Source organism: Sylvia atricapilla, chromosome W (genome assembly GCF_009819655.1).
Source record: "Sylvia atricapilla isolate bSylAtr1 chromosome W, bSylAtr1.pri, whole genome shotgun sequence".
Lineage (NCBI taxonomy): Eukaryota > Metazoa > Chordata > Aves > Passeriformes > Sylviidae > Sylvia > Sylvia atricapilla.
The window spans coordinates 4,333,294-4,360,458 of record NC_089173.1 but is presented as its reverse complement, the minus strand read 5'-3'; the positions used below and the strand labels follow the sequence as shown (position 1 = coordinate 4,360,458).

Genomic DNA, 27,165 nt, shown 5'->3' with positions numbered 1-27,165 from the left:
CTACAGGAGATTATTCCCAGGTTTGGGGGTGCCTATAAGGATATCATCAGATAGAGGCCCGTATTTTATAGCCAGGGTGATACAAGAGGTTGTCCTGGGTTGTAGTTTAGGATGTATTCTATCACCATCTTCAGTTAATGGCCCATCAATGCCTTTTGCATGACTCAGAGATAACTCCCTCTGGGCGTTATCTCTCTCTTTAATGGGCCATTAAGGCTCTCTTCCATGACTCATCATCCCATTGTGAGATGCTCCGCCCATGGGGAAGAGCCAAGCATTCTCACCTGGATATAAGCTGGGATTTGGGACAGTAGAAGCAGCCCTCTCCCACTGGATTCCCAGAGGACTGGAGCTACCAGACCTTTCTACAAGATTTCTGTTTCAAGAAGACCACCTCGTCTGGACTGTTTCCATCACCCTGATCAGGTTGTATTCTGACTCTGTCACTGGTTTTTCTTTTTGTATTTATTTTATTTTATTCTATTTTATTTTCCTTTTCTTCTCATTAAATTTTATTTCTGACTTAGAGCCTCTTACTTGGTTTGTTTTTAAACCACAACATATTTTTGGCGCCCAACGTGGGGCAGAGGCAATAAGAAAAGTCAGAAATTACAATCTTATTGAGGACACCTGTCTGTTATGATGCCCAACATGCTTACATGTGTCTTATACCTATCTCTCTATATTTTTCCAAATGTGGGGCACTATCTGCCGGCATTAATACTCCTGCATAGACCAGGATATGGTACTAAAATTGCTTTACTGGTCTATTATGTCCATTGCTTGATAAAATCTGAGGCAATGAACATTATTCAGAATATATACCCAGTTTTGTATTCTTGTTCTAGTCTAGGATGCTACGTCTGGAGCCTCAACAATCTCACCCAGCCCCTGTGGGGAAGAGTAAAGAATGATTTTTTCCAGCTTTTCAGGAAAGACACAGCAGTTTTTGAAAATATTGAGTACCCTCTGGATGCCAAGGACAGCATAATGTTCTTGTTAGTCCTGCTTTGTTTTCTCTGCACCATGCTTAGAATCAAAACACTACATGGTGTGTTGGAGCATGTTCTTAAAGAAGTAGAAGAGGTAAAAAGAAGCAAAGCAATAACATCGACGACTACACAGACTCTCACAGAGGAAAAAGGAACCAAAAGTGCTGTCAGCATCTCCACACAAACCGTCACTGAACCGGAACAGCCTAAACCAGTAGCAGTTGCCACCACTCAGAAGAAGAAATCAAGGAGCAAATCAGTCCGCATAGCGACTGACGAGGATGGAGCAGGACCTTCACACTCAGCTGAAAAAACAGAAACAGAGATCATCACCCGGTCTCTATCTCTGGGTGAGCTGCGTGACCTGCGAAGGGAATTCACCCGTCAGACCAACGAGTCCATCCTCACCTGGCTGCTTCGCATCTGGGATGCTGCAGCCAATGACACCATTCTGGATGGAACTGAGGCCAGGCAACTGAGATCACTGTCCCGCGATGTGGTCATTAACCAAGGAATTGGAAAAACCCAAAAAACTCTCAGCCTCTGGCAGCGACTGCTAACAAGTGTGAAAGACAGATACCTTTGTAAAGAAGACCTCCTAGTGCACCAAGGAAAATGGAACACAATAGAACAAGGTATCCGATGCCTAAGGGAATTGGCTGTGCTGAAGATCATTTTTGCAGAAGATAAGAGATTTCCTAAGAGCCCAGATGATGTCCAGTGCACATCACGGATGTGGTTGAGATTTGCACGGCTTGGACCAGAAATGTACTCACGTTACCTGGCAACACTGCAATGGAGAGAAGGTGAGGACAAAGTGGGTGTCCTGGCTAATAAACTAAGGATTTACGAAGACACTGTCACCGCCCCAGTTCGTGCCCATGTCTCATCTGTGGAAACAAGACTGGCTGAGCAAGTCAGGAACTTAATTGAAGAAGGCCATCAGAAACTGAAAAAAGAACTTAAGGAAGAAATTTACGATATTTCACCAGAGCCGACGAGAGTCTCTGCGATTAGAAGCAGGCGTCCCCCAGCCAGGGAGAGAGGATACACACCCCGAGGTAACCTTTGGTCTTTTCTTCAAAAGCATGGAGAAGATATGAAGAAGTAGGATAAAAAACCTACCTCCTCCTTAGCAGCCCGAGTACGTGAACTAAAAAAAGAAATGCCTACAACAAAAAGCTCATCTAGAATCAGTGTTGCTCCGGTCTCTCGTGCACAGAACTCCAGACGTTACAGGAATGATGATATGACTGATCCTCTTGAAAGAACCTCAGCAACTCATTTACAAGAAGAAAACAACATATGCGATGACCAGGAATAGGGGGGCCCTGCCTCTAGCCAAGAAGAGGAAAGGGACAATCGGATCTACTGGACTGTGTGGATCCGATGGCCTGGCACATCTGACCCACAAAGATATACGGCATTGGTTGACACTGGAGCCCAATGTACCATGATGCCATCAAGGTATGTAAAAACAGAATCCATTTCTATTACAGGAGTAACAGGAGGGTCCCAGGAACTGACTGTATTAGAGGCCGAAGTGAGTTTAACTGGGAACGAGTGGCAGAAACACCCTATCGCAACTGGCCCAGAGGCCCCATGCATCCTCGGCATAGACTATCTCAAGAATGAATATTTCAAAGATCCAAAAGGATATCGTTGGGCTTTTGGGATAGCCGCAGTGATGAAAAAAGGCATCAGACAATTGAATACCTTGCCTGGTCTCTCAGATGACCCCTCTGCTGTGGGACTGCTGAAAGTAGAAGAACAACAAGTACCAATTGCCACAGCAACAGTACACCGTCGGCAATACCGCACAGACAGAGACTCTGTGATCCCCATACATGAGATGATCCGTAAACTGGAAAGCCAAGGGGTGGTCAGTAAGGCCCGTTCACCTTTCAACAGCCCGATTTGGCCGGTGCGTAAGTCCAATGAAGAATGGAGGCTGACGGTGGATTACCGTGGTCTGAATGAAGTCACGCCACCACTGAGCGCTGCTGTGCCAGACATGTTAGAACTTCAGTACGAGCCGGAGTCCAAAGCAGCAAAGTGGTATGCAACCATTGATATCGCCAATGCCTTCTTCTCCATTCCTTTGGCAGCGGAGTGCAGACCTCAGTTTGCCTTCACCTGGAGGGGCATGCAGTACACCTGGAACCGACTGCCCCAGGGGTGGAAACACAGCCCCACCATCTGCCATGGACTGATCCAATCTGCACTGGAAAAGAGTGAGGCTCCAGAGCATCTGCAGTACATTGACGACATCATCATATGAGGGAATACACCAAAGGAGGTCTTCAAAAAAGGAGAATAAATCATCCAAATTCTGCTGAAAGCTGGTTTTGCCATTAAAAGAAGCAAGGTTAAGGGACCAGCTCAAGAAATTCAGTTCTTGGGGGTCAAATGGCAAGATGGTCGTCGCCAAATCCCCACAGAAATAATCAACAAGATCACTGCCATGTCCGCACCTACCAACAAAAAGGAAACACAAGCTTTCCTAGGTGCCATAGGCTTTTGGAGGATGCACATTCCTGAGTACAGTCAGATCGTGAGCCCTCTCTACTTGGTGACCCGCAAGAAGAACGATTTCCACTGGGGGCCTGAACAGCAACAAGCTTTTGTTCAGATCAAGCAAAAAATTGCTCATGCAGTAGCCCTGGGCCCAGTCAGGACAAGACCAGATGTGAGGAATGTGCTTTACTCCGCAGCTGGAAACAATGGTTTGTCTTGGAACCTTTGGCAGAAGGTGCCTGGGGAGACTCAAGGCCGACCATTGAGATTCTGGAGCAGAAGTTACAGAGGCTCCGAAGCCAACTACACTCCCACAGAGAAAGAAATCTTGGCCGCCTATGAAGGAGTTCAAGCCGCCTCAGAAGTGATTGGCACTGAAACACAGCTGCTTTTGGCACCCCGACTGCCAGTGCTGGGGTGGATGTTTAAGGGAAAGGTTCCTTCCACACATCATGCCACCGATACCACATGGAGCAAATAGATTGCCCTCATTACACAGCGCGCCCGCATTGGAAACCCAAATCGCCCTGGGATTCTGGAAGTTATAACGAACTGGCCGGAAGGTGAAACTTTTGGATTATCGTCTGAAGAAGAAAAAAAGCAAGTAACACGCGCTGAGAAAGCCCCACCATATAATGAGCTACCGGAGACTGAAAGACGATATGCTCTGTTCACTGATGGCTCCTGCCGAATTGTAGGAGCTAACCGGAAATGAAAAGCTGCAGCATGGAGCCCCACACGACAAGTTGCACAAGCTACCGAGGGACAAGGTGGATCGAGTCAAGTTGCAGAGCTTAAAGCTGTCCAGCTGGCTTTGGAAATTGCTGAACAAGAAAAGTGGCCGAGGCTTTATCTCTACACTGACTCATGGATGGTAGCTAATGCTCTGTGGGGATGGCTGAATCGCTGGAAAAAGGCCAATTGGCAGCGCAGAGGAAAACCCATCTGGGCCACTGACATTTGGCAAGACATCGCCACCCGAGTAGAGAGGCTGACCGTGAAGGTTCGACATGTGGATGCGCATATACCCAAAAGCCGGGCTAATGAGGAGCATCGCAACAATAAGCAGGTAGACAAAGCTGCCAAGGTGAAAGTATCACAAGTGGATCTAGATTGGCAGCACAAGGGAGAATTATTCCTAGCTCGTTGGGCCCACGATGCCTCTAGTCATCAGGGAAAAGATGCAACATATCAATGGGCACGTGACCGAGGGGTAGACCTCACTATAGACAGCATCTCACAGGTCATCCACAGCTGTGAAACCTGCGCTGCAATCAAACAGGCCAAGCGAATGAAGCCTCTGTGGTATGGTAGACGATGGCTGAAGTACAGGTACGGGGAAGCCTAGCAAATTGACTATATCACCCTTCCCCAAACACGCCAAGAAAAGCGCTATGTGCTGACCATGGTAGAAGTCACCACTGGATGGCTGGAAACCCATCCTGTGCCTCATGCCACTGCCCGGAACACCATCCTGGGCCTTAAAAAACAAATCCTCTGAAGACACGGCACCCCTGAAGGAATTGAGTCGGACAATGGGACCCATTTCAAGAACAACCTTATAAACACCTGGGCTAAAGAACATAGTATTGAATAGATATACCACATTCCTTATCATGCACCAGCTGCCGGGAAAGTTGAACGGTGCAACGGACTATTAAAGACTGCCCTGAAGGCACTTGGTGGAAGAACCTTCAAGAATTGGGAACTAAACTTAGCCAAAGCCACATGAATAGTTAACACCCGAGGATCTATTAATCGAAGTGGTCCTGCCCAGTCTGAACCCTTACACACAGTGAATGGAGACAAAGTACCTGTGGTACACATGAAAGGCATTTTAGGAAAGAGTGTTTGGATTAATCCCACTTCAGGCAAAGGCAGCCCCGTCCATGGGATTGTCTTTGCTCAAGGACCTGGCTACACTTGGTGAGTAATGCAGAAAGATGGAGAAACCCGTTGTGTACCACAGGGAGACTTAATTTTAAGTGAGAGCAGTGTGTAAGGTTTCATTCTGTATGTATATATGCATTCATCTGTAAGAATGTATTGATTTAGGCATGTTGTAGATGGTAATAGAATAAGGGGTGGATTGTCCTGGGTTGTAGTTTAGGATGTATTCTATCACCATCTTCAGTTAATGGCCCATCAATGCCTTTTGCATGACTCAGAGATAACTCCCCCCTCCGGGAGTTATCTCTCTCTTTAATGGGCCATTAAGGCTCTCTTCCATGACTCATCATCCCATTGTGAGATGCTCCGCCCATGGGGAAGAGCCAAGCATTCTCACCTGGATATAAGCTGGGATTTGGGACAGTAGAAGCAGCCCTCTCCCACTGGATTCCCAGAGGACTGGAGCTACCAGACCTTTCTACAAGATTTCTGTTTCAAGAAGACCACCTCGTCTGGACTGTTTCCATCACCCTGATCAGGTTGTATTCTGACTCTGTCACTAGTTTTTCTTTTTGTATTTATTTTATTTTATTCTATTTTATTTTCCTTTTCTTCTCATTAAATTTTATTTCTGACTTAGAGCCTCTTACTTGGTTTGTTTTTAAACCACAACAGAGGTGAGTAGATTATTGAGAATCTCTTGAAACCTCCACACCCCATGAAGACCCCAGTCAAGTGGACAAGTAGAAAAGATGAACCAGACATTGAAGAGACAGCTTAGTAAGATATGCCAGGAAGCCAAATTGCAATGGCCACAAGCATTACCAATAGCATTGCTGGGGATTTGGATAAAACCTAGGAGTGGAATGTCAGTCAGTTCCTATGAGATATAGCATGAGAAGCCATATGAATCTCCAAACCCTAATCCAAATGTACACGTTACAGGGAAACAAGATGTGTATAATTATGTTCTGTCTCTTAAGAAAACTTTAGCACAGCTCCGGAGAGCTCTCCTATAAAATAGACCACTGAGTCTTGAAAATCCAGTCCACGACATCAAACCGAGAGACAAGGTGTACCTCAAGACCTGGGATGGAGAGCCATTGAAAAAAAAGTGGACTGGTCCTCATCAAGTACTACTAACCACCTTTACAGCTGTCAGAGTGGCTGAAGTGGAACCCTGGATACACTACACCCGAGTGAAGAAAGTCCCTCGTGGAGCTGTGTCGTGGGCTGCGCAAGCTGTAAGACCAACAAAGCTGAAGCATTAGGAATTACTTTGGGATATGGAATGCACGGAGGTCTACCAACTGCTCTTCATTCTAAAGTGAAGAGAGAGGTACAAACAGCAACACAGGTAATAGAAGCTCCTAATACGATTCAAGCTGAAAATGTGATGATTGGATTGATCAAAGACTTTGCCAAAATGCAAAGCACCACTAGAATAACAGCCTGTCTGCCAATACCGAAGGCAGCAGGGGACCCAGTAAGTTGAGGAATCATAACATCAAAACTATCTAATATAAAAGAGAATAAAACAATTAAATCTAAACAGGTAATAGAAAATGTGACAGGAAATCCATTAGTGTGGAAGTGTGAAGAAAAGGAGTAAAAAGGATTAGAACCCTGGGATAGTGCATGGTCTGTGGGTATATTTCAGAAGTTTCAATATATGGCAAGCACTCCTTGGTGCATTAAATGGAAAGGCCCTGAAAATGAAACAGATCCAGCGATAGTAAACACTGGTACTGCTAGCAGAAAAGAAACAGCAAAAGTAAATTGGTGGACATGTGATAAGATTTATGACTGCACCTCTGACAACCTGGAGGTAAAACAATGGTCACCTTTAGCTGTAGCCTTGCAAGTTGGTTGTGCTTGCAGAGGAATCAAACACAAACAGGGCAAAATCGCACCCAGGATCATAGTAGGATGTAGTAAGAGTACAGTCCGAAGTCCAGGGCAATTTGTGTGGGCAACAAGTGATGGTGCTTGGACAACACACTTGCCAGTAGACGGGGAAGTAAAAGAAATCACTCTGGGTCTCCCCACCTTATGCCCAATCGGGAAAAGGTCCCCATTTAATGGGAGCCGTGAGCTCCTGCAGATAGGAACAAAACGAGGTGTCTCGAATAATCAAAATCAAGATGACACCTGGCAAGAACCCTCTAGTGGAGTAAAATTCGGGTGGGCCCTGGAATCTCTGTTTGGTCCTGTTGCAAATTATCAGAATAGGGAAATGCTGTGTAAAATCACAGGTCAGGTAAAAAGATTAGCAAGAGTTGCACGAGAAGGATTTAGTAAATTCAATATGCAGTTACAAGCTACTACCAAAATGACTTTGCAAAATCGATTGGCTTTAGATATGTTACTCCTGAAAGAACACGAAGTGTGTGGATATTTAAAAGGACAAATTGACCATTGCTGCATCCACATCCCAAATGTAACAACAAATGTAGAACATGATATTAGCCAGTTAGGACAGATAGAACATGAGGTACAAGAGGAACAAAAAGATTTAGCTACTACTTGGTTAGACAAAATTTTTAAAGGATTAGGATTGAATATTAATTCATGGGTGAAATCTATCCTTCAAAATGTAATAATTTTACTGATTATGTTTCTAGTGATTTGGTTAGTTTATAGGATCCTAAAAAAGGAAATACAAAGAAGAACATCCTGGAACAGAACAATAATGAAGGCGCTGACACGAGACAAGACTGCACCTTCAGCACTTCCGCCCTACACTAATGAAGCCCACATCAACCACGAATTTGAAGCTGAACATCCAGTATAGAAGATGAATGGACTGTACTGAATGAAAGCATTTACACTTAGTAGATTTAAAGTGAAATACTTTCAAAGGGGGGAATGTTAGGATAGGGTTAATAATTTTGGTTACCAGAGAAGCTGGGAATAGAGTCTCCGCTTCACTGCAACCAGGTGTTGCTTTCATTGTTTTAACCAAATCAAGTATAACTCTGCCTGGGTAATCGGGATGGGGGGAGAAGGAGAAGATTGGGACGACTTGTATTTGGAAACTAGGTCGGGTGAAACTGTACCTAATCATCATAAGATAGATGATCGAATTGTAATGAATTTTGGTAGCTAAACATGATTATTATTTCAAACTAGAATTGTAAAAGAAGATATTTACAAAATTCATGCTTGGATGTATACAATAGAACAATGTAGGTTTAATGATTAACATGGAGTTATGTAACGGAGGGGTATAATATTGGGGCCTTCTTGGACCCTCGTTGGAGCTGGATTTGGGTTTGTACCCCGGCTCCCAGAGCTCTTCAATAAAGCACCTCATAATCATTCCGGTGGTTATGTGTTTTTCTCGCTAACAGTGTCACCAAAAAGATTTTTGCTTTTATATTTTCTTCACATATATATATTTATATATATATATTTGTAATTCTGTAGACTATTGTTGTACAGTTATATAGTTTCTAGGTCGCTCCAGTACTTCCAGAGGCTCCAAACCCCGGGGGTCCAAGGCCCCTAACCTATCTTGGATCTTCCTGGGAGCCAAGGTTGAAATCAGCTCTTTGAGACACATTTTCTTAAAGTTTAGTTCTTATCTAAAGGGGGCAACAGAAGAGGTGGAGCCAAAAGGGGGGAATTACTTCATCACTTGTGCTTCAAATTGGGGATTCTTGTCAATTATGTTAATTTGCTAAGCTTATAAAACTGTATTCACTCCATGTGGGTGGGGCATTTTTCCATATCTGCCCCTGGAGCTCTCCAATAAAGACTAGCCTTTATATTACCTCCTATACAAATACCGTCTCAAAAGCGTGTTGTTTTATTTCTAGGTGTCCTGGGTTGTAGTTTAGGATGTATTCTATCACCATCTTCAGTTAATGGCCCATCAATGCCTTGTGCATGACTCAGAGATAACTCCCTCTGGCAGTTATCTCTCTTTAATGGGCCATCAAGGCCCTCTTCCATGACTCATCATCCCATTGTGAGATGCTCCGCCCATGGGGAGGAGCCAAGAATTCTCACCTAGATATAAGCTGGGATTTGGGACAGTAGAAGCAGTCTTCACCTACTGGATTCCTAGAGGACCAGAGCTACCAGACCTTTCTATGAGATCACTGCTTCAGGAAGACCACCTTGTCTGGACTGCTTCCATCACCCTGATCAGGTTGTATTCTCTGTCAGTGTTTTTTTGTTTTTTTTTTTTTGTATTTATTTTATTTTATTTTATTTTCCTTTTTTTCTCATTAAATTTTATTTCTGACTTAGAGCCTCTCACTTGGTTTGTTTTCAAACCACAACACTAGGTCTTTAAGGCACCACTAGCAATAAACCTAAAGGTAGAAAAAAATCATGAGCATTGGTTGTGGTCTAAAAATGTAATTTCAAGAAAATGCTGCACAAAATTCTCCACGTGTCTGTCCTTTAAATGACACTGATGATAATTTAAATTCTGACATTGACACATAGCATTAGAAACTTTAGTTATTAAAAAGGGTTGTGCTGTTATTAGAAAAAACTGTTCTAATCATTGTCACTCAGCTATAAAGGAGTTCTGAGTATAATCATAATGAGAGACAATCTTATTTTTTATATTTCCTATTGGTTTCAATGAAAACTCAGGCACAAATGATTCACAGTGTTATTAATGGGGAAAAAAAAACCCTAAAAGATCTTTCTGGATTCTCCCTAGTTGGCAGTTACAAAGTCAAAATTAAATAAAAATGCTTTATTTGACACAATAATTCACGCATTTAGGAAGTCTACTGTTTGCATTATACAAGGAGTTAGATCCAATGTTAGGGTTGTCTATGTTAGTAGCATACACCATAAAACCTCCTATATCAATACCATGATAATTTAGTGGTCTTTGGTACCTTTAACACCAACAGTCAGGAACAGCATTTATTGGATTCCTGAGTCCCAGTTGCTAGCCTAGTGAACCTTGCCTTAGGTCAAAAGACACTTTTGATACCAAGCAATGATGATCGTCCATTCTTTCAGAGGTTCAGCTGTGTGCAGTATACAGAAACAAGATGCTATGGCAGTGCTTCACTTCTGGAACGTTGAGGAGCTGTATTAATATCTTGCAAAGCTCTACTGACCAAAACACAAATCACAGACAGTGATTTTCAACATCTGGTAACATTAGACTTCTAAGTAAAGAGCAAGACACACCTTATTGATGCCAGTTCAACAAACCAACCTTCAGATCTCAACTGCAAATAACTGAGCTATCTGGCTTTTAAAGTAATTCCCCTTCCCTGGTTTCCTCCCACCCTTACAAAAATGTGCAATCCCCGCCCCCACCATCTGTACTGGAAAACACTAAATAACTTTAACAGAGGTCATGAGTTACAGTAATTTTTTAGGAGTGTCCTGAAAAAAAATTAATATCCTTTAAGTTACTGGTATTTTCTAAGTTTAGGAGATTGTATTATAGCTTCCCAGCTGAAACCTAGCCCTAAGAAACCATTGATATAAACAAGACAAAGGAACTGAAGGTGCTGAAACTCAGCTCTTGTACTAATCAGTGGTGTAGCTCCAGAAATAGCTTTTCCCCATGTAGTTGATACATAGCATATGCATTTCTGAGAGCAATTTAATCCTTATGGCTGTTATTTTACACAAAGACACATATTAAATGTTTAAGTCACAACAATCTTAGAGATTACAATTAAAGCATTTTAAAGTATTTAAACAAAATTTTAAAGTTTTTTTTTCACAAGGAAGAACAATAGAAAAAATTTAATTGTTTTTCACATAGTTCTCTTTAAAGTCCAAAAGGACATATTCAGCACAAAAAGTTAATTTAAAAAAGAAACACAATCAAAAAAAAACCCCAAACAAACAAAAAACCTCAACCAAAACCCAGCCATAGAATAGAATCTATAAAGCAAACATTTAATATTGCACTTTTTTTTCTCTAATGCTTGGATTTTACTTTTTCCTAATTCAGATCAAGATTCTATATCAAATACTGGGCTACAGCTATGAACCTATAATTCCTCTGAACAACTAATAAAAAAGTTCAAGTAGAAAATCTTTATTTTATAAAGTTTTAGAATTTTTCACTCTGATCACAGCCTGTGATGCAACATCAATTATGACAACACTGGTCAATTTTGCTTCATATATAGTTTTTCCAATATACTGGGATAAGTGCTTCAATGCTATATATATCAACAATTGTTCCCTAGCCTGTTAACAAAAAAGAAAAAAGTAAAATCATCAAATGCCCTTTTATGCCAACAATTTTAAGCTGTAAAATTTTGTCTGGTTGGATAGGATTGAAGGAAAGGACAGTAACAAAAATGGCAGCATAAGAGATCATCCAATTTCCAATTCTTGCTTATCAAAGCCCAAACATTTGAACTGAATCACTTAAGACGTGACTCTCATTTAATCATCCTGTCATCATTTTTGGAACATAAAATATCTTTCATGTTCTCATAAAGGCCACTTATGGGAAAGCCTATTTTATTATATTTATGAAGCCTTAAAAATAAGGCATAACTTTGTAAGAATGAGCACAATACAGAAACACCAGCTTTCCCTCCCCTCCCTTCTGAGCTGTTTCATTGCACAAGGATTCACACGATGAATTAGTTTTTAAATAATCAACATCAGACATGTCTCAGACAATAGTTTTTGTTGGTGTTTTTTTTGTTTTAGGTGGGGTTTTTTGTTGGTGGTGGTTGGTTTTATTTTTTTTTACATGATTCCTGAAAAGAAAATTTACATTTACAAATCTCTAGCATAAAAACACCGATCAGATCTAATAGCTTCTTTAGAATACTTTCAAGGAGTCGGTGCTTTTTCTATATGACTTCTTGCATTCTAGATGAATGTATGATTAAAGCTGTTGGATTTTTTTGTTTGTTTCATAGAATATCTTGAGTTGGAAGGGACCCACAATGATCATCGAAGTACAACTCCTGGCCCTGCACAGGACAGTCCCAAGAACCACAACCTGTGCCTGAGAGCATCGTCCAAACACTTCTTGAGATCTGTCAGGCTTGGTGCTGTGACCACTTCTCTGGGGAGCCCGTTCCAGTGCCCAGCCACCCTCTGGGTGAAGAACCTTTTCCTAATATCCAACCCAAACCTCCCGTGATACAACTTCAGGCCGTTCCCTTGGGTCCTGTCACTGGTCACCAGAGAGGAGAGATAAGTATCAGTGCCCACCCCTCCACTTGCCCTCATGAGGAAGCTGCAGACTGCAATGAGGTCTCCATTCAGTCTCCTCTTCTCCAGGCTGAACAAACCAAGTGACCTCAGCCACTCCTCATATGGCTTCCCCTCTAGACCTTTCACTGTCTTTGCAGCCCTCCTTTGGATGCTCTCTAATAGATTTATATCCTTCTTATATTGTGGCACCCAAAACTGCCCCCAGGACTTGAGGAGAGGCCACACCAGTGTGGAGCAGAGCGGGACAAGAGCCTCCCTTGACTGGTTGGCAATGCTGTGCCTGATGCACCTCAGGACACAGTTGGTCCTCCTGGCTGCCAGGGCATTGCTGACTCATATTTAACTTGGCATCAACCAGGACCCCCAGTTCCCTTTCTGCAGAGCTGCTCTCCAGCCTCTTGTTCTACCGTCTGTCCATACATCCAGGGTTGCCCCATCCCAGGTGCAGAATCTGACACTTGCCTTTGTTGAACTTCATACGGTTGGTGATTGCCCAGCCCTCTCATTTGTCAAGGTCTCTCTGCAGGGCCTCTCTGCCTTTGAGGGAGTCAACAGCTCTTCCCATTTTATTATCGTCAGCAAACTTAGTATACCTTCGAGTCCCACATCCAAGTCGTTTATGAAGATGTTGAAGAGAACTGGCCCTAAAATGGAAATTTTTTGTTATAAATTGTTTGTTTTAAAGCTCTCAGGACTAGCCCAGGAGCAATCAGAGCAATTCTCAGCAAAGTAATTTGAGTATGGCTGGTAACACTGATACTCTGGCTCAGTTTTATAATAGTTTTAGTCTACTAACCTCCAAACCAAGATGATAATGATGCCTCAGGTTTTGGGTTTCGGCGCGGGATTTGTGTCTTTGGGGGCGTTCTCTCCCTGGGCTCCAGGCCCCAAGGATGGACGGCGTGGGGGATGGAGCGCCGTCATTTGGAATGTTGATTAGACGGCGAGTGGGGCCTGGAGGGGGGGGAGGAGGTTTGGTGACTTGGCCTTGTTTGGGGCGGGCTTTTTGAAGGGAGCGAGGCAGCCACTGCTGTGGCCGCTGGGGCTGGCCTGGAAGGCCAAAATAAAATGCATCTTAACCTTAACCCTGACCAGCCTCTGCCTCAGTCATAGGCAACAGTTTTTGGCGACTCCGCCGGGACTTTGGGGTTTGAGGCTGCTGGGAACCCTTTGGACCAAGGTATTTTTTTGTCTTGTCAGCGGAGGTCCTGAGGCGCCGGCACGAGAGCCCTTGAGACAGAGGCGCGTGAGTGATTGGGATATCAGGATGGGTTGTGTATATTCTAACGAAGGGGATAATGATAAGGCTATCCCGAGGGACAGCCCTCTGGGGCTGGTGCTGAGAAACTGGATGAAGTTGGTTGGGGAAGAGTCCGTGCTTCTAAAGCCTAAACTGATTAGGCTTTCGGAGAGATTATGGCCAGCATACACATTGGATAATGGAGAAGTGTGGCCTCAATTCGGGAGTTTAGATAAAAGGTTGATATCTAGTTTGATGCTGTGTTTGCGTGGGGATAAGTGTTTTGAGGAACTGGAGTATGCCCGATTGTTTATGGTACTGGCCAGTGAACAAGCTCGGGATAGCAAGAGAGGAAACATTATGGTTGTACGAAAGAAGAAGGAAAAGCCGCTTCTCTGCAGCGTGTGTAGCGGAGACCAGCCAGAGGACCTAGTGGCCCCTGCGCTGAGAGCAGCTCCTGGCACCGGACAGGGTGCAGCCGCCCCCCTGCCGCCATCGCCCCACTCACAGCCGCGGGGCGGGCCCGGGCCTCAGGCAGTGAAAAGGGAGGAGGAGAGGTTTCGGCAGCGCCGGACACCGTCTCCATCCCCATCCCCTTCATCCCCTCGAAGGGCGGGGAAAGGGGGGAGGGAAAGCCGGCGGCAGCAGCTCCTGGCCCCATCCCGAAAAGGGGGGGCCAGGGACAGAGGATCTCACAGGGAGGGCGTGGACTATACCTCTCGTACGGGGAGGGATCCCTCCCCCGATCTCGGGCCCGTCTGGTACCATAGCAACCCCGAAGGTCAGGAAGCTGTCTCGGGAGATAAGTTTATCAAAGGCAGACGGGCAGCAGGCAGAACCTATCGGTCTCATAGTCTTACATGGATTGGGAGTAGAGCTGGGCTGTTAGTTACAACAGAATCGGATAGCTCTGGCTCAGACAGCTCTGAGGAGGAAGAAAGTGATGAAGAAACAGACGAAATTACAAATAAGCGTAGGAGGGGGAGAATAGCAAGAAAGGTTATCAGAGAGTGAAGCCCAATTGTTCGTCGTACTAGGAAAGGGAAAAAGGAAAGGGAGCCAGTCCTTCAAGCTCCATTAAGACAAGCAGTTGGTAATCAAGGGCCAGTGTATGTGAAGGTCCCATACTCCCTCATAGAGTTAGAACAGTGGAAAACTACAGTAGGGAAGTATAAGGAGAACCCAGACAAGGTAGCCCAGTTAGTAGAAAGAGCTATCAATTCCCAAAATCCTGATTGGGCTGACTTAAATTCCATGCTAGATACATTACTTGATCCCACAGAAAAACGAATGGTCAATAAAGCTATTACCACTTTTGTTGAAGGGGGCATAGCCAGTGGATTGCTTCAAGGCACGGTCACTCAGATCTTCCCCCTTGAAAACCCAGAGTGGGATCCGAATTTACCCGAGCAATTAGCAAGATTAAAACGATATCAAAACCTCGTGGTGTATGGATTGAAGCATGGTGTCCCTAAGGCTATAAACTGGTCAAAACTCTATGAAGTTAGGCAAAATTATGATGAACCACCTACTGATTTTTTAAACCGGTTAAGAGAGACCGCCGTCAAATACACAGATCTAGATCCTGAGTCAGGTGGGTCCGAGATATGGATAAATTGTTAGAAGTGGCCTGGAAGGTGTTTCGGGATAGAGGTCCGACTGAAAGGGGCAAATCTCAACCTGTTAAGAAGGCAGCACAGGAAGGGCCATTTAGGAAGACTTCCCCTACAGAGAAGGACCAGTGTACCCTCTGTAAGAATTTAGGGCACTGGAGAAGAGCGTGTCCACTGTTGAAAGAAAAATCCTCGGTTCCCCAGCTCCCAGTGGTACAGACCTCGGGTGGCTCAGGGTCCGATTGATGGAGACCGAGGGCTACCCCCCCAGCAGAGCCCTCAGTTATAGCTAAGCTGGGGAAAGAGGATATAGAATTTTTAGTGGATACAGGAGCGGCTTACTCTGTGTTAAATACCTTAGAAGGGGAACTGAGTCACGATACCGCACATGTTGTTGGGGCAACCGGGGTGAGCGAAACTCGGCCTTTTTTCCAGCCCTTGGACTTTAAATTAGGAAAGCATTGGGTGACCCACCAATTCCTTTATATGCCCAACTCCCCCAAACCATTGCTGGGCAGGGACTTGTTAGAAAGACTGGAGGCAGAGATTAAATTCAGGAAAGGGAAGGGTGTACAAATTATAATCCCTGAATCTAAATTTGTCCAAGTCGCTGCACTCTTTATACAGGAAAAGCACGATGAAATCCCCGCTGAGGTTGAGAGTGTGGTAAATCCAATAGTGTGGGCTGGTGATGTCCCAGGAAGATCTAAACGAGCAGAACCGGTGAGGGTTACACTCAAACCAGGAGCTACACCAGTAAGACAAAAACAATATCCCTTAAAATTAGAAAGTCGTATAGGACTAGCACCTATTATTGAAAATTTCCTACAACATGGTCTGTTGGTGCCATGTGAATCCAAATTTAACACCTCCATTTTAGCTATTAAGAAAGCTGATGGTAGGCGCTACAGGTTAGTGCAAGACCTAAGGGCCATTAACAGAATCACAGAGGATATACACTCGGTGGTAGCTAATCCTTACACCCTTTTGACCACATTAACAGATGAATTGGGGTGGTTCACTGTGGTGGATCTGAAGGATGCCTTTTTTTGCATTCCCGTACATAAAGATAGCCAAGAGCTTTTCGCTTTCGAGTGGGAAAACCCTACAACAGGGAGAAAAAGCCAACTCACTTGGACGGTTTTACCACAAGGGTTCAAATGCAGCACAACTCTCTTTGGGAATCAGCTGGCAAAGGAACTGGAGGAATGGAAAGGACGAGAGCAGGAAGCCGTTGTTCTTCAATATGTTGATGATATCCTGATTGCAGCTGGAACCAGGGAGGACTGTATACGATTTACTGTAAGCTTGTTAAACTTTTTGGGATTTAGTGGATATAAGGTTTCGAAAGACAAAATGCAGGTTGCTAGAGAAGAAGTGATCTACTTGGGACTGGAGATCTTCCGTGGACACCGACAGCTTAGCAAGGAACGGAAGGAGGCCATCTGTCGGCTCCCTGAGCCCCACACCGTAAGAGAAATGCAAGCCTTCCTGGGAATGGTGGGCTGGTGTCGGTTATGGATAGCCAATTATGGGTTGTTGGTAAAACCCCTCTATGGAACCTTAAAAGCAGCTGAGAGAGGGATTATTGAATGGACTGAAAAATCCAGAGCAGCTTTCAAACAGCTGAAGCACTCTCTCATGTCAGCTCCTGCACTGGGATTGCCAAACTTAACTAAACCTTTTGAACTCTTCACACATGAGAGGCTGAATATGGCCCTAGGGGTACTAGCACAGCGCCTCGGGGATCAACGGAGGGCTGTGGCTTACTTTTCCAAACAGCTGGACAATGTAGCCCAAGGCTGGCCAGGGTGCCTGAAGGCCGTGGCAGCAACAGTTATCCTGATCCAAGAAGCCCGAAAGCTCACCCTTGGGCAACACATAGTGGTGTACGTACCCCATGCTGTAGCCGCTGCACTTGAGCAGAAGGGGGAACATTGGTTATCGGGTAATCGGATGCTTAAGTATCAAGCGCTATTGCTAGAGCAGGATGACGTTACCTTGAAAACGACTTCTGTTGTGAACCCAGCTATGTTCTTGTCATCCACCTTAATTGATAGAACGCCTGAACATGACTGCTTGCAAACAATTGAGGAAGTTCATTCTAGTCGACCAGATCTAAAGCATAGACCCCTGGAAGATCCAGATTGGGAGCTTTTTACAGATGGCAGCAGCTTTATGAAGAGTGGTAAAAGAATGACTGGCTATGCTGTGACCACGCTGAACAAAGTGATTGAAGCCAAGGCCCTACCAGCAGATGTGTCATCGCAAAAGGCTGAATTGATTGCCTTGACAAGGGCCTTAGACCTGAGTAAAGGGATGAAGGTAAATATATGGACTGATTCTAAGTATGCATTTAGTATCGTCCATGCCCACGGAGCCATTTGGAGGGAGAGAGGGCTTCTGAACACTCAAGGCAATCAAATTAAACATGCTGAACAAATACTTGCTCTCTTAGAAAGCATCCAGAAACCCATGGAAGTGGCTATTATGCACTGCAAAGGCCACCAGAAAGGAAGAACCGTTCCAGAATTGGGAAATTGCTTCGCTGATAAAGCAGCTAAGGGAATTGCAGAAAAGGGCATCCTAGCAGTAATTCCACCAAAAGAGATTGATTTGTCTAAGTTCACCCCAAAATATGATGAAGCAGATCATAAGCTAATTAAGTTCCTTAAGGCTGAAATCACAGAGAGTGGATGGGCTGTTACACCCGCAAATCAGGTTGTGGTACCACCCTTGATCTTGCGGGAGTTAGCCCAAAGAGAGCATGAGAACACGCATTTTGGGGCTGAAAATCTCTTAAAGCATTTGAAAAAGGTAGTGGTAGGTAAAGGAATGGCCGACATTGTACAATCGGTAGTGAGTAAATGTGAAGTGTGTTGTAAGAATAATCTCAACACAAGGAAAAGAGTGGTGTTGAGAGTGACAAAGGCAGGGGATCTCCCGGGAGATTATTGGCAAATAGATTTTGCAGAGTTACTGCGTAAAGAGGGATACCGGTATCTGCTGGTATTAGTTGATACTTTTAGTGGCTGGCCAGAAGCTTACCCCTGTCGTACCAACACAGCTAAAGAGGTGATAAAGGTCCTGCTTAACCATATAATTCCGAGGTTTGGGGTTCCCTTGGGAATGTCATCAGATAGGGGGCCACACTTTGTTGCAATAGTGATTAAAGAAATCAGCCAAATCTTGGGAATCACTTGGGACTTGCACACATCGTATAGGCCCCAAGCGAGTGGTAAGGTAGAACGTATGAATGAGACTCTTAAAACACAAATTAGTAAAATTTGTCAAGAGACATCTATGACATGGGTTCAAGCATTGCCTATAGCTTTACTGAGAATTCGCATTCAACCTAGGCGAAGGGATAACATTAGTCCCTACGAAATATTGTATGGGAGGCCCTATCAGATTCCACATATTCCTGGTGAAGTCCATATGAGGGGGAAACTTGATTTACAAAGGTATTTAATGGCTTTAAGTTCTACCTTGCAGAAGCTTCAAACCTACATCATGTCATCTAGACCCATGGAATTGGATACGCCTGTACATCCATTCCAGCCTGGAGACTGGGTCTATGTTAAGTGGTGGGACAGTGATCCTTTGCAAGCCAAGTGGAATGGACCATTTCAAGTACTGTTGACGACTTTCACCGCAGTCAAGGTTGCTGGTAAAGGACCATGGATTCACTACTCCAGAGTCAAGAAAGCTTCTGCCCCCGATGATGATAAATCTTAAAACAGCTCACTTCTCATATTTAATTACTTTTTACGTGATGACTGACTATGGAAGCAACAAGTTGTGGGAAAATGGTTACTGTTAGATTTGTATTTTCACTAAGTATAACTTTGTTATTAAATGCTCACCTAATATTAAGCATTGTTATTGATAGGCACTTAGCTCTCACTAAATGTTATTGGTATTGTATTGTATTGTATTTAGGTAGAGACTCGACAAGGTAGAGGCCTTGTCAAGCCTCTAAAGGGGGGGAACTGATGCTTCAGGTTTTGGGTTTCGGCGCGGGATTCGTGTCTTCGGAGGCGTTCTCTCCCTGGGCTCCAGGCCCCAAGGATGGATGGCGTGGGGGATGGCGCGCCGTCATTTGGAATGTTGATTGGACGGCGAGTGGGGCCTGGAGGAGGGGGAGGAGGTTTGGTGACTCGGCCTTGTTTGGGGTGGGCTTTTTGAAGGGAGCGAGGCAGCCACTGCTGTGGCCGCTGGGGCTGGCCTGGAAGGCCAAAATAAAATGCATCTTAACCTTAACCCTGACCAGCCTCTGCCTCAGTCATAGGCAACAATAAGGCCAATGGAGCAATATTTGGGTCACTTAAACAAGCTTCAGGTCAACAGAACCTGGTTCTCATGGATGACTTAAACTACCCAGACATTTGTTGGAAGAAGAATATAGCAGCTCATATATCAGCCATCAAGTTCCTGGAATACATAGAGGACTGCTTCCTCATACAAACGTTAGATGTGCCAAGCAGAAATGAGGCACTGCTGGACGTGCTTTTCACAAACCAAGAAAACCTGCTTTGTAATATCTGTTAGTGATAACCTTGGCTGCAGCGATCACAATATTGTGGAATTGGAGAGCCAGCTGAGCACGCTAAAGTTTAGTGTTAAGACAAAGGTTTTAGATTTTAGAAGAGCAAACTTCAGCTTGCTCAGAGCTCAGTTGGGAGGAATTCCGTTGGGACGCTTCCACAGAGGATAGAGGTGCTAGTGAGGGCTGTGAGTTTTTCCAACACTTTCCTGGAAGCACAAAAGCAATTCATCGCCTTTAAAGATAAAAGAAGTAGGCAGAGTAAGAGACCCCCCTGGCTTAACTGCAAGCCTCCGAGTCTGCCCAAAACCAAGAGAAGCATACCAGAGATGGAAAAGCAGACAAATCTCTATTGACTACTAGAAAGGCCCTGCCAGGGCAGGCAGAGAAGCAGTTAAAAAAGCAAAAGTTCATCCCAAATTGAAATTGCCCAGAGATGTCAAAAACCCAAATAAAAGGTTCTTTGTGTATGTAAACAGTAAGAAACAGAAGGAAAATACAGACCTGATGTTAAACAGGAGAGATTAATTAGTCACCAACAATGCTGAAAACGCTAGAGGTTCTCAACACTTTCTCCTCTGTCTTCTTCACCCAGCATTTTTGGGCCCCAGGCCTTGGGAACAAAAATCCAGGTTGATGCAAACACAGACCTACTGTCAATGAAGAAAGGGTTGGCATGTGAACTGTTACAGGAGCTTGACCCCAACACTATCCACCCAAGGGTGTTAAGAGAGTTGGCTGACATCATTGCAAGGCTGCCTTCCATAACCTTTGAGAAGTCACAGAGATTGGAGGACTGCCCAGGAGATTGGAAGAAGGCTAATATCACCCCCATGTACAAGAAAGGATTAAAAGAGGATCAGGGAGATTATAGGTCCATCAGTCTCATTCAGTCCATGGGAAAGTTATTGAACAAATCTTCCTTGGGGCTAGCAGAAGTCAAATGAAGCATGGGATTGGGAAAAGCCAGCATGGACTCACCAAGGGCAAATCATGCTTAACAAACCTGATCACCTTCTATGACTAAGTAACTGGCTTGGTTATGTGGGGTAAGCAGTGGACGCTGTCTACATGGATTTCTCCAAGGCTTTCAGTGCTGTTTCCCACAGCCTCCTCCTACAGAGACTAATGTGTTATGGTCTAGACAAGTGGTCTCTGCAGTGGGTGGGGAACTGGCTGACAGGCCACAGCTAGAAGGTGGTGGTAAATACCTCCTTTTCAAACTGGAAATCTGTTACAAGTGGGGCCCCCCAGGGATCGATATTGGGCCCAACACTGTTTACTATCTTCATAAGTAATCTGGATGATGGAATCAAGTGTACCCCAATGAAGTGTGCTGATGATACTAAACTGAGTGGAGAAGCAGACACTTTGGAAGAAAGATCCACCCTGCAGGAAGACCTGGATAGGCTGGAAGAGTGGGCTAACAAGAACCTGATGAAGTTCAACAAAGACAAACATCTTGCACCTGGAAAACATCATCCAGAAATGCAGCATAGGCTGGGATCTATCCCTCTGGGGAGATGTTCTGTGGAAAGGGCCCTAGGGATCCTAGTGGACAGTGAGCTGTTGTGGCAGAGAGCCAACAGGATGCTGGGTTGCATCAAAAAGGGTATCATCAGCAGAGATAAAGTAATTTTCCCACTACTCAGTGCCTTGTCAGGCCACACTTGGAAAACTGTGTTCACTTTTGGTCCCTGATATACAAAAGATGATGTGGGCAGGCTGGAGAGGGTCCAGAGAAGGGCCATAAAAATGATTCAAGGACTGGGAAGGTGCCATGTGAAGAAAGGCTGAGAGAACTGAGTTTGTTCAGCCTTGAGAAAAGAAGGCTAAAGGGAGACCTTATGACCATGTTCCAGTATTTAAAGGATGGCTACAAAGAAGATGGAGACTTCCTTTTTAGAAGGAGTCACATGGAAAAGACAAGGGGTTATAGGTACAAGTTACTCCTCAGGAGATTCCAATTGGACATGAGATAACAATTTTTCACAATGAGAACAATCAGCCATTGGAATAATCTCCCCAGAGAAGTGGCCAATTCCCCAACTTTGGACACTTTTTAGGTGTACTAGGTCATCTTGTCTAGACCATGCTTTTGCCAAGAAAGGTTGGACCAGATAATCCTTGAGCTCCCTTCCAATCTGGTGTTCTATGATTCTGTGACAGTATCATAAACCCTGAAGATAATACCAAATGGGCAAACTGAGCTGCTGCTTAGTTGCCATGGTTCAATTTTTTCTTCCAATCTGAAATACACTTTCTACTGAAGACTCATTTTATATATAATTTTTGATGATTAGGTAACTACATATTATTTAAATAAAACCAAACACAAACCAACCAATAAACCTTCTCTTTCCCATCTCTAACAGTTAAGATATCTCTGCCCGTGAACCCTGGACAGCATATGATTATCCCCCTTTCACACTTTGCTAGTGTCTGCTGGTGCTGCTTTCACTTTTTAAGTTTTGTGCATGTTCCTGTTCAAAATCCCCCTCAAAGAACAAAACCAAAGCACAAATATAAATAACAGTGCAACATAACAAAACAAATAGCATTCTAACAGTTTGGCAAGTGATTAATTCACCTGAGATAAAGTGATCTTTAGGCAGTCTGTAACAAAACACTGCTTTGCAATAAAAGCAGAAAGGCAACAAATTCTTTTAAGAAATCAAGAATGTATACAACCTTAATCACATCTCTTATTAGTTTCATTCTGTTATCTCTTCCCCCACCTATCTGTTCCTTGTCTACTGCAGTTGGCTGCAAAACATACAGCAAGGATTAACTTTGAAGGCATGTAATGTTTGTAAATAAATCCACAATAGGATCCAAGCTAAAGAGGTGATACAGGATCAGCCTACTAGGACAATTTTGAGCATGTGCATATGCAGGTAAAGTCCAGGCTACATCAAATTAAAAGAAAAGAAAAAGTCAGGGCATTTGTCAGCCCTTTTTTTTTTTTTTTTTTTTTTTTTTTTTTTTTTTTTTTTTTGGCAGAGCTGTCTTTTGTTCCTTGTTGTGCAGATCACAAACAATGGAGGGGGGAACTACAGTCCATCACAAATGAGAATAAGCTGTAGTGACCACTTAATTGTATAACATAAGTAATAAGCATGTGCAAATTTTCATAGAATCATAGAAAGCAGCCATTCCTTTCTTACAACATGGTTTGAGTGTTTTGAAACACCTGACTGCACGCTAATAAGGCTGCTGCTAGTACGTGCCACTATTTAATGGAGGGGGATACAGGTTTTCAAGCATGTGGAAAAGTCCTATGATGTGCTGTAGGTGTCAAAGCACGATCACAGGTTCTTTTAATTTATTCACCATACAGGCAAGAGCAATATCATTTCCTGTAAAAGCAAGTCTCCACTTTGACACCTTGATCTTCAACACAGAAGGTGAGATTCAAAACCCAAGTCAAGTCAGCGTTTTATGGATTCCTTCAACGAGAGGGGCAAGATGGTATCTCATCTGTGGGCTGATCTGGGTTTGGATCAATCTAACCAAAAGAAAAAGAAAAAAACCCAACAAAACAAAACACCAAAAAAACCCACCAACCAATCAATTGACCAAATAAGCCCAGAACAAACAAACAAACAAACACAAAACAAAAAAAAAAACCACAAAAAACCACAAACACCCCAGAAATAAAAGCCACAACAACCCAATGCATTTCAGCATCAATTTCTAGGAATAAAAATCAAAATTCACAAGTTTAAGACAATTATAATGATATGCGGCATTTCCAGTCCAAGGGTTATTGAAATAATTGAAAAAGTTCTAGTTAGACAAAACTTTGGATAAACAGTAATAGAAATATTAGATCCAGTGGAAGACTTTAAACTACAAGTTTGATGGCAATTTAAGGATAAGCATGAATAACCACTATAAAAAAAATTCTCCTTTACTCTCACAGAAGTCTTTTGAATTATCTGATATATACAAAAAAGATGACTTGACACATATCACTGTAAACATAATTTAAGAAATATTTGAGAGAAGCAAATAAGTTTTTTCTTGAAATGGCAGAAATTTATCAATAAAAAAAATCATTATACTTTTAAATTAAAGTAGTTAATCCTGAAATATCCTATGGGATGTTTCAAAAAGTTCCTGTGTTCGAAACTTTACCTCTTCTTCCTCTCTACAGGAGGAATAAAGGGTACAAGCCTGCTAACTTAGGTCTCAAAAACTAGATGTAAGAATAGTTTAAGCGTACATTGCATCTTTTAGACAACATTGAATCAGTTAACTTCATACAACCCTTCTTTCTGCATTTAAAGCCGGGGGGGGGGAGAAGTTGTGCTACATAATGCTATTTTCATAAAGTGGATCAATTCAGACAAAATTTGGCCAGAGGACACTGTCTTTCATTTGTCCTATATCACTTTTTTTTCTTGAAAAAGAAAAAAAACAACATGAAAAGCTTTGAAATTTGCATCTCATTCATGGTTATTCGGTGGCTGCATTCTTAGTTCTGTGAAGGTCAAAAGTGTTGGAGAACTGTGTACTTCAGAAAACCTAAGTCATAAATTAATAGCAATACATTGCTTTTCTACATGAAACTGCTGAAAGGCCTACATTCACAGAATTTAAACACACATGTAGGCAAAACAGTTTAGTAGTTGCTATAAATTGTTAGGAAGCAGTAGAGGTGAAAGAGTTGAAACCTTATTTTTAATACACAATTTTTTTAAAATTATGTTTCTAAAATGGCAAACAACACTTTGAAAATTTCCAGAAAGTATTAGACTGGGGAAGAGTGCTGCCAAGAAAAATTATCTCCCAGGTCAGCAGCTCCAGGAAATAGCATGATGGAGAAGCCAAGGCACCTTATGGAGCACCTTTTAAATTTAAGGTTGCAGAGTTCATGTAAAAAAAAAAAAAAAAAAATTATAAAAAGGGTAACCCATGCTGTAAATCAGGCATGGAAAACTCTTGATGCAATTCCTCTGCATCTTGCAAACAAAAATCCTCCTCAAAACCAACTTATTCCATGTTCATAATTTTAATGGTTTCTTCCAATTTTAGGAAGGAGAAACAGGTTTCTAAACTTCTGCCATCAGATAAAAAAAAATCAGTCACAAGCAATATATAAACCATCATAGTCTGGCAGATACACCTACTTCTGAATATAGGGGAGGAGGCAGAAAACGAAACTCCTGGATATATGCAAATAATGGTCCTTGCAGTGCTCTCTGGAAATCATCAAAAGCAGCTACAGGTGCAAGGCCAGACTGTCTGTTTTCCTCTGTGACCACTTCTGCATAGCTAGGAGGTGCTGAAGGGAGAAGGTATATACAGTTCAAACAACAAGTTCTTATGCATGACAAAATATACAACATGATAAATATTAAACTTCAACCACTGAAAGATTCACCAGCAGATAAACAATGACTTAAAAATTGTTAAACAAAAAAGAGAGACTATTTTGTTTTATTCTGATATTAAGCTTATGTTCAAAGACAGACTGAGCACTGTTTATTGTAGCTTAATTATCTCCTTAAAATTTAAATCAGACCAAAGATAATTTAATCTCTGTACAGGTAGAAATGACAGAACATTGCAATCCTCTGTACTCCAGAAGTCTCCAGGTCTGGGATTTGTACTTAAAAAAAGCAAGATATTAAATATGCAAAAAGAGAAGGAAGGAAATACAAAATTCTTTCTTTGGCCATGAGAGATCTTCCATAGAAAAGAATATTATCTTTTCACAAAGCCTTGGCTACTAAGGCTGATGAGAAAGCCCAGAAACTGCTATTATGGGTTGCAATCCTTATAACCAAGGATATAACTGGGATACTGGAAGTGGAAGCAATGAAGTTATGCACAGATACAATGGTATCCTGTGCTTTTATTCATGCCACTTTCCAAAGAAGCTAGATTTCACTGCCTGTCCTAGAGACAGAAAGGGAGGGAGGGGAAAAAAAAAATCTCTTGCTCTACACAGAACAAGCAGGTGGCAAGAAAACATCCACAATGGATTTCCTGCGGGCTTTATTATAAAAGGATGTAATTTGACTCTTAGCAAGACTGCAATGAATAGAGCAGACAAAAATCAAAAGAGTAGCAAATTGATTGGGATTTGTATTATCAAGTTACCTTCTAGTCTTTCAGGCAGAGTCAGACCAAGCCAATTTGTGTTCATGCTACCCTGGCTGCTTACGCTTGATGTTCTGCTACCACATGGATGTAGAGGAATGGTACCAATGACCAGTGGTAAGTTAAGGAATAAATCCACAGCTCCTGGAATATCAACATATACCTGGAAAAAAAATGAAACAAGTATATGATTAAAATGTGGGGTTTTATCAGCATTTCATAAGTATTAGTCTAAGTTATCTTTCTATGAAAGTTTTCATGAGGAGCTTGTTTCTAATAGCCCCTTTTAGGGCCCATGCCCTTATGGAGATATGAGCTCTTCAAGTTAAGAAGAGTCTCAACATGAGCCCTCACATGGAAATGCAGTCTACTAATTAAATGCTTGCTTAGTTGACAGACAGCTGCTTTAAGAACTTGCATGATTTAAACTAAATTTACTTACCAGACCTCCTGTCATGACACTAATACTAGAACATGTATTTCTTTCATAACTAATGATCACAAAATGCTGTGCTAGAAATTTGTATGGCATGTTGGAAGCTACTCACTCTCGCGAGTGAAACAAACTGCCCAACATACCATCAGTGAATACTCCACACGGATTATACTACAGTCAAGGATTGAAGGGGAAACAGGTGGAATTTTCAACTGTTTGCCATTCCAGGTTTCTGTTTTGCCAGATGACAAGGATTCCCCACGGAGGTTGGCAACAAGCTGTCTGACTTCCTTCATTTTCCCTTTGGCATAGAATGCCTGGGTTTGGTAAATGGTTGCCTTTGGCACCACCATACGGGAAGAGCAATTCTCAATCTCAGCAAAGATCTGAATTGATTCACCTGAAACAAAAAGAAAAAACAGACAAAACTCAACAAAACACACCAGAATTTCAATTTCTCTTTACATTTACAAGGCAGCTTAAGCAAACTTTCACATTCTTTATACTGTTATAACGATGCTGCTATCACTGCTCTACCTGAAAAAAACCATTCACTGATGCTAATAGAAACAAGATCCCCATGAGCTGTTCTAAAAGGAAAAAGAAAACAACACATCCAAAAAACCCCCAAAACAAACAGT

General features: G+C 42.8%; 1 protein-coding gene and 1 long non-coding RNA gene across 4 annotated transcripts in view; both read right to left on the bottom strand.

Annotated features, from left to right (window-relative positions):
* The window catches only part of LOC136373346 (uncharacterized), a 361,796-nt gene that overhangs the window by 203,103 nt on the left and 131,528 nt on the right, over positions 1-27,165 (bottom strand). The window lies entirely within an intron of this gene.
* The window catches only part of LOC136373331 (arrestin domain-containing protein 3-like), a 46,223-nt gene continuing 28,748 nt past the window's right edge, over positions 9,691-27,165 (bottom strand). The window contains exons 5-8 of one of the 3 annotated variants that reach the window (XM_066338233.1): positions 26,668-26,924; positions 26,089-26,251; positions 25,113-25,267; positions 9,691-13,222 (exon numbers count right to left, since the gene is read on the bottom strand). In XM_066338233.1, the coding sequence (XP_066194330.1) occupies positions 13,196-13,222; positions 25,113-25,267; positions 26,089-26,251; positions 26,668-26,924 (602 nt within the window). In that variant the 3' untranslated portion in view covers positions 9,691-13,195. Of the gene's footprint in view, positions 13,223-22,959; positions 24,831-25,112; positions 25,268-26,088; positions 26,252-26,667; positions 26,925-27,165 lie in introns of those variants that run through there. The other 2 variants (XM_066338232.1, XM_066338231.1) reach the window with 2 other exon arrangements.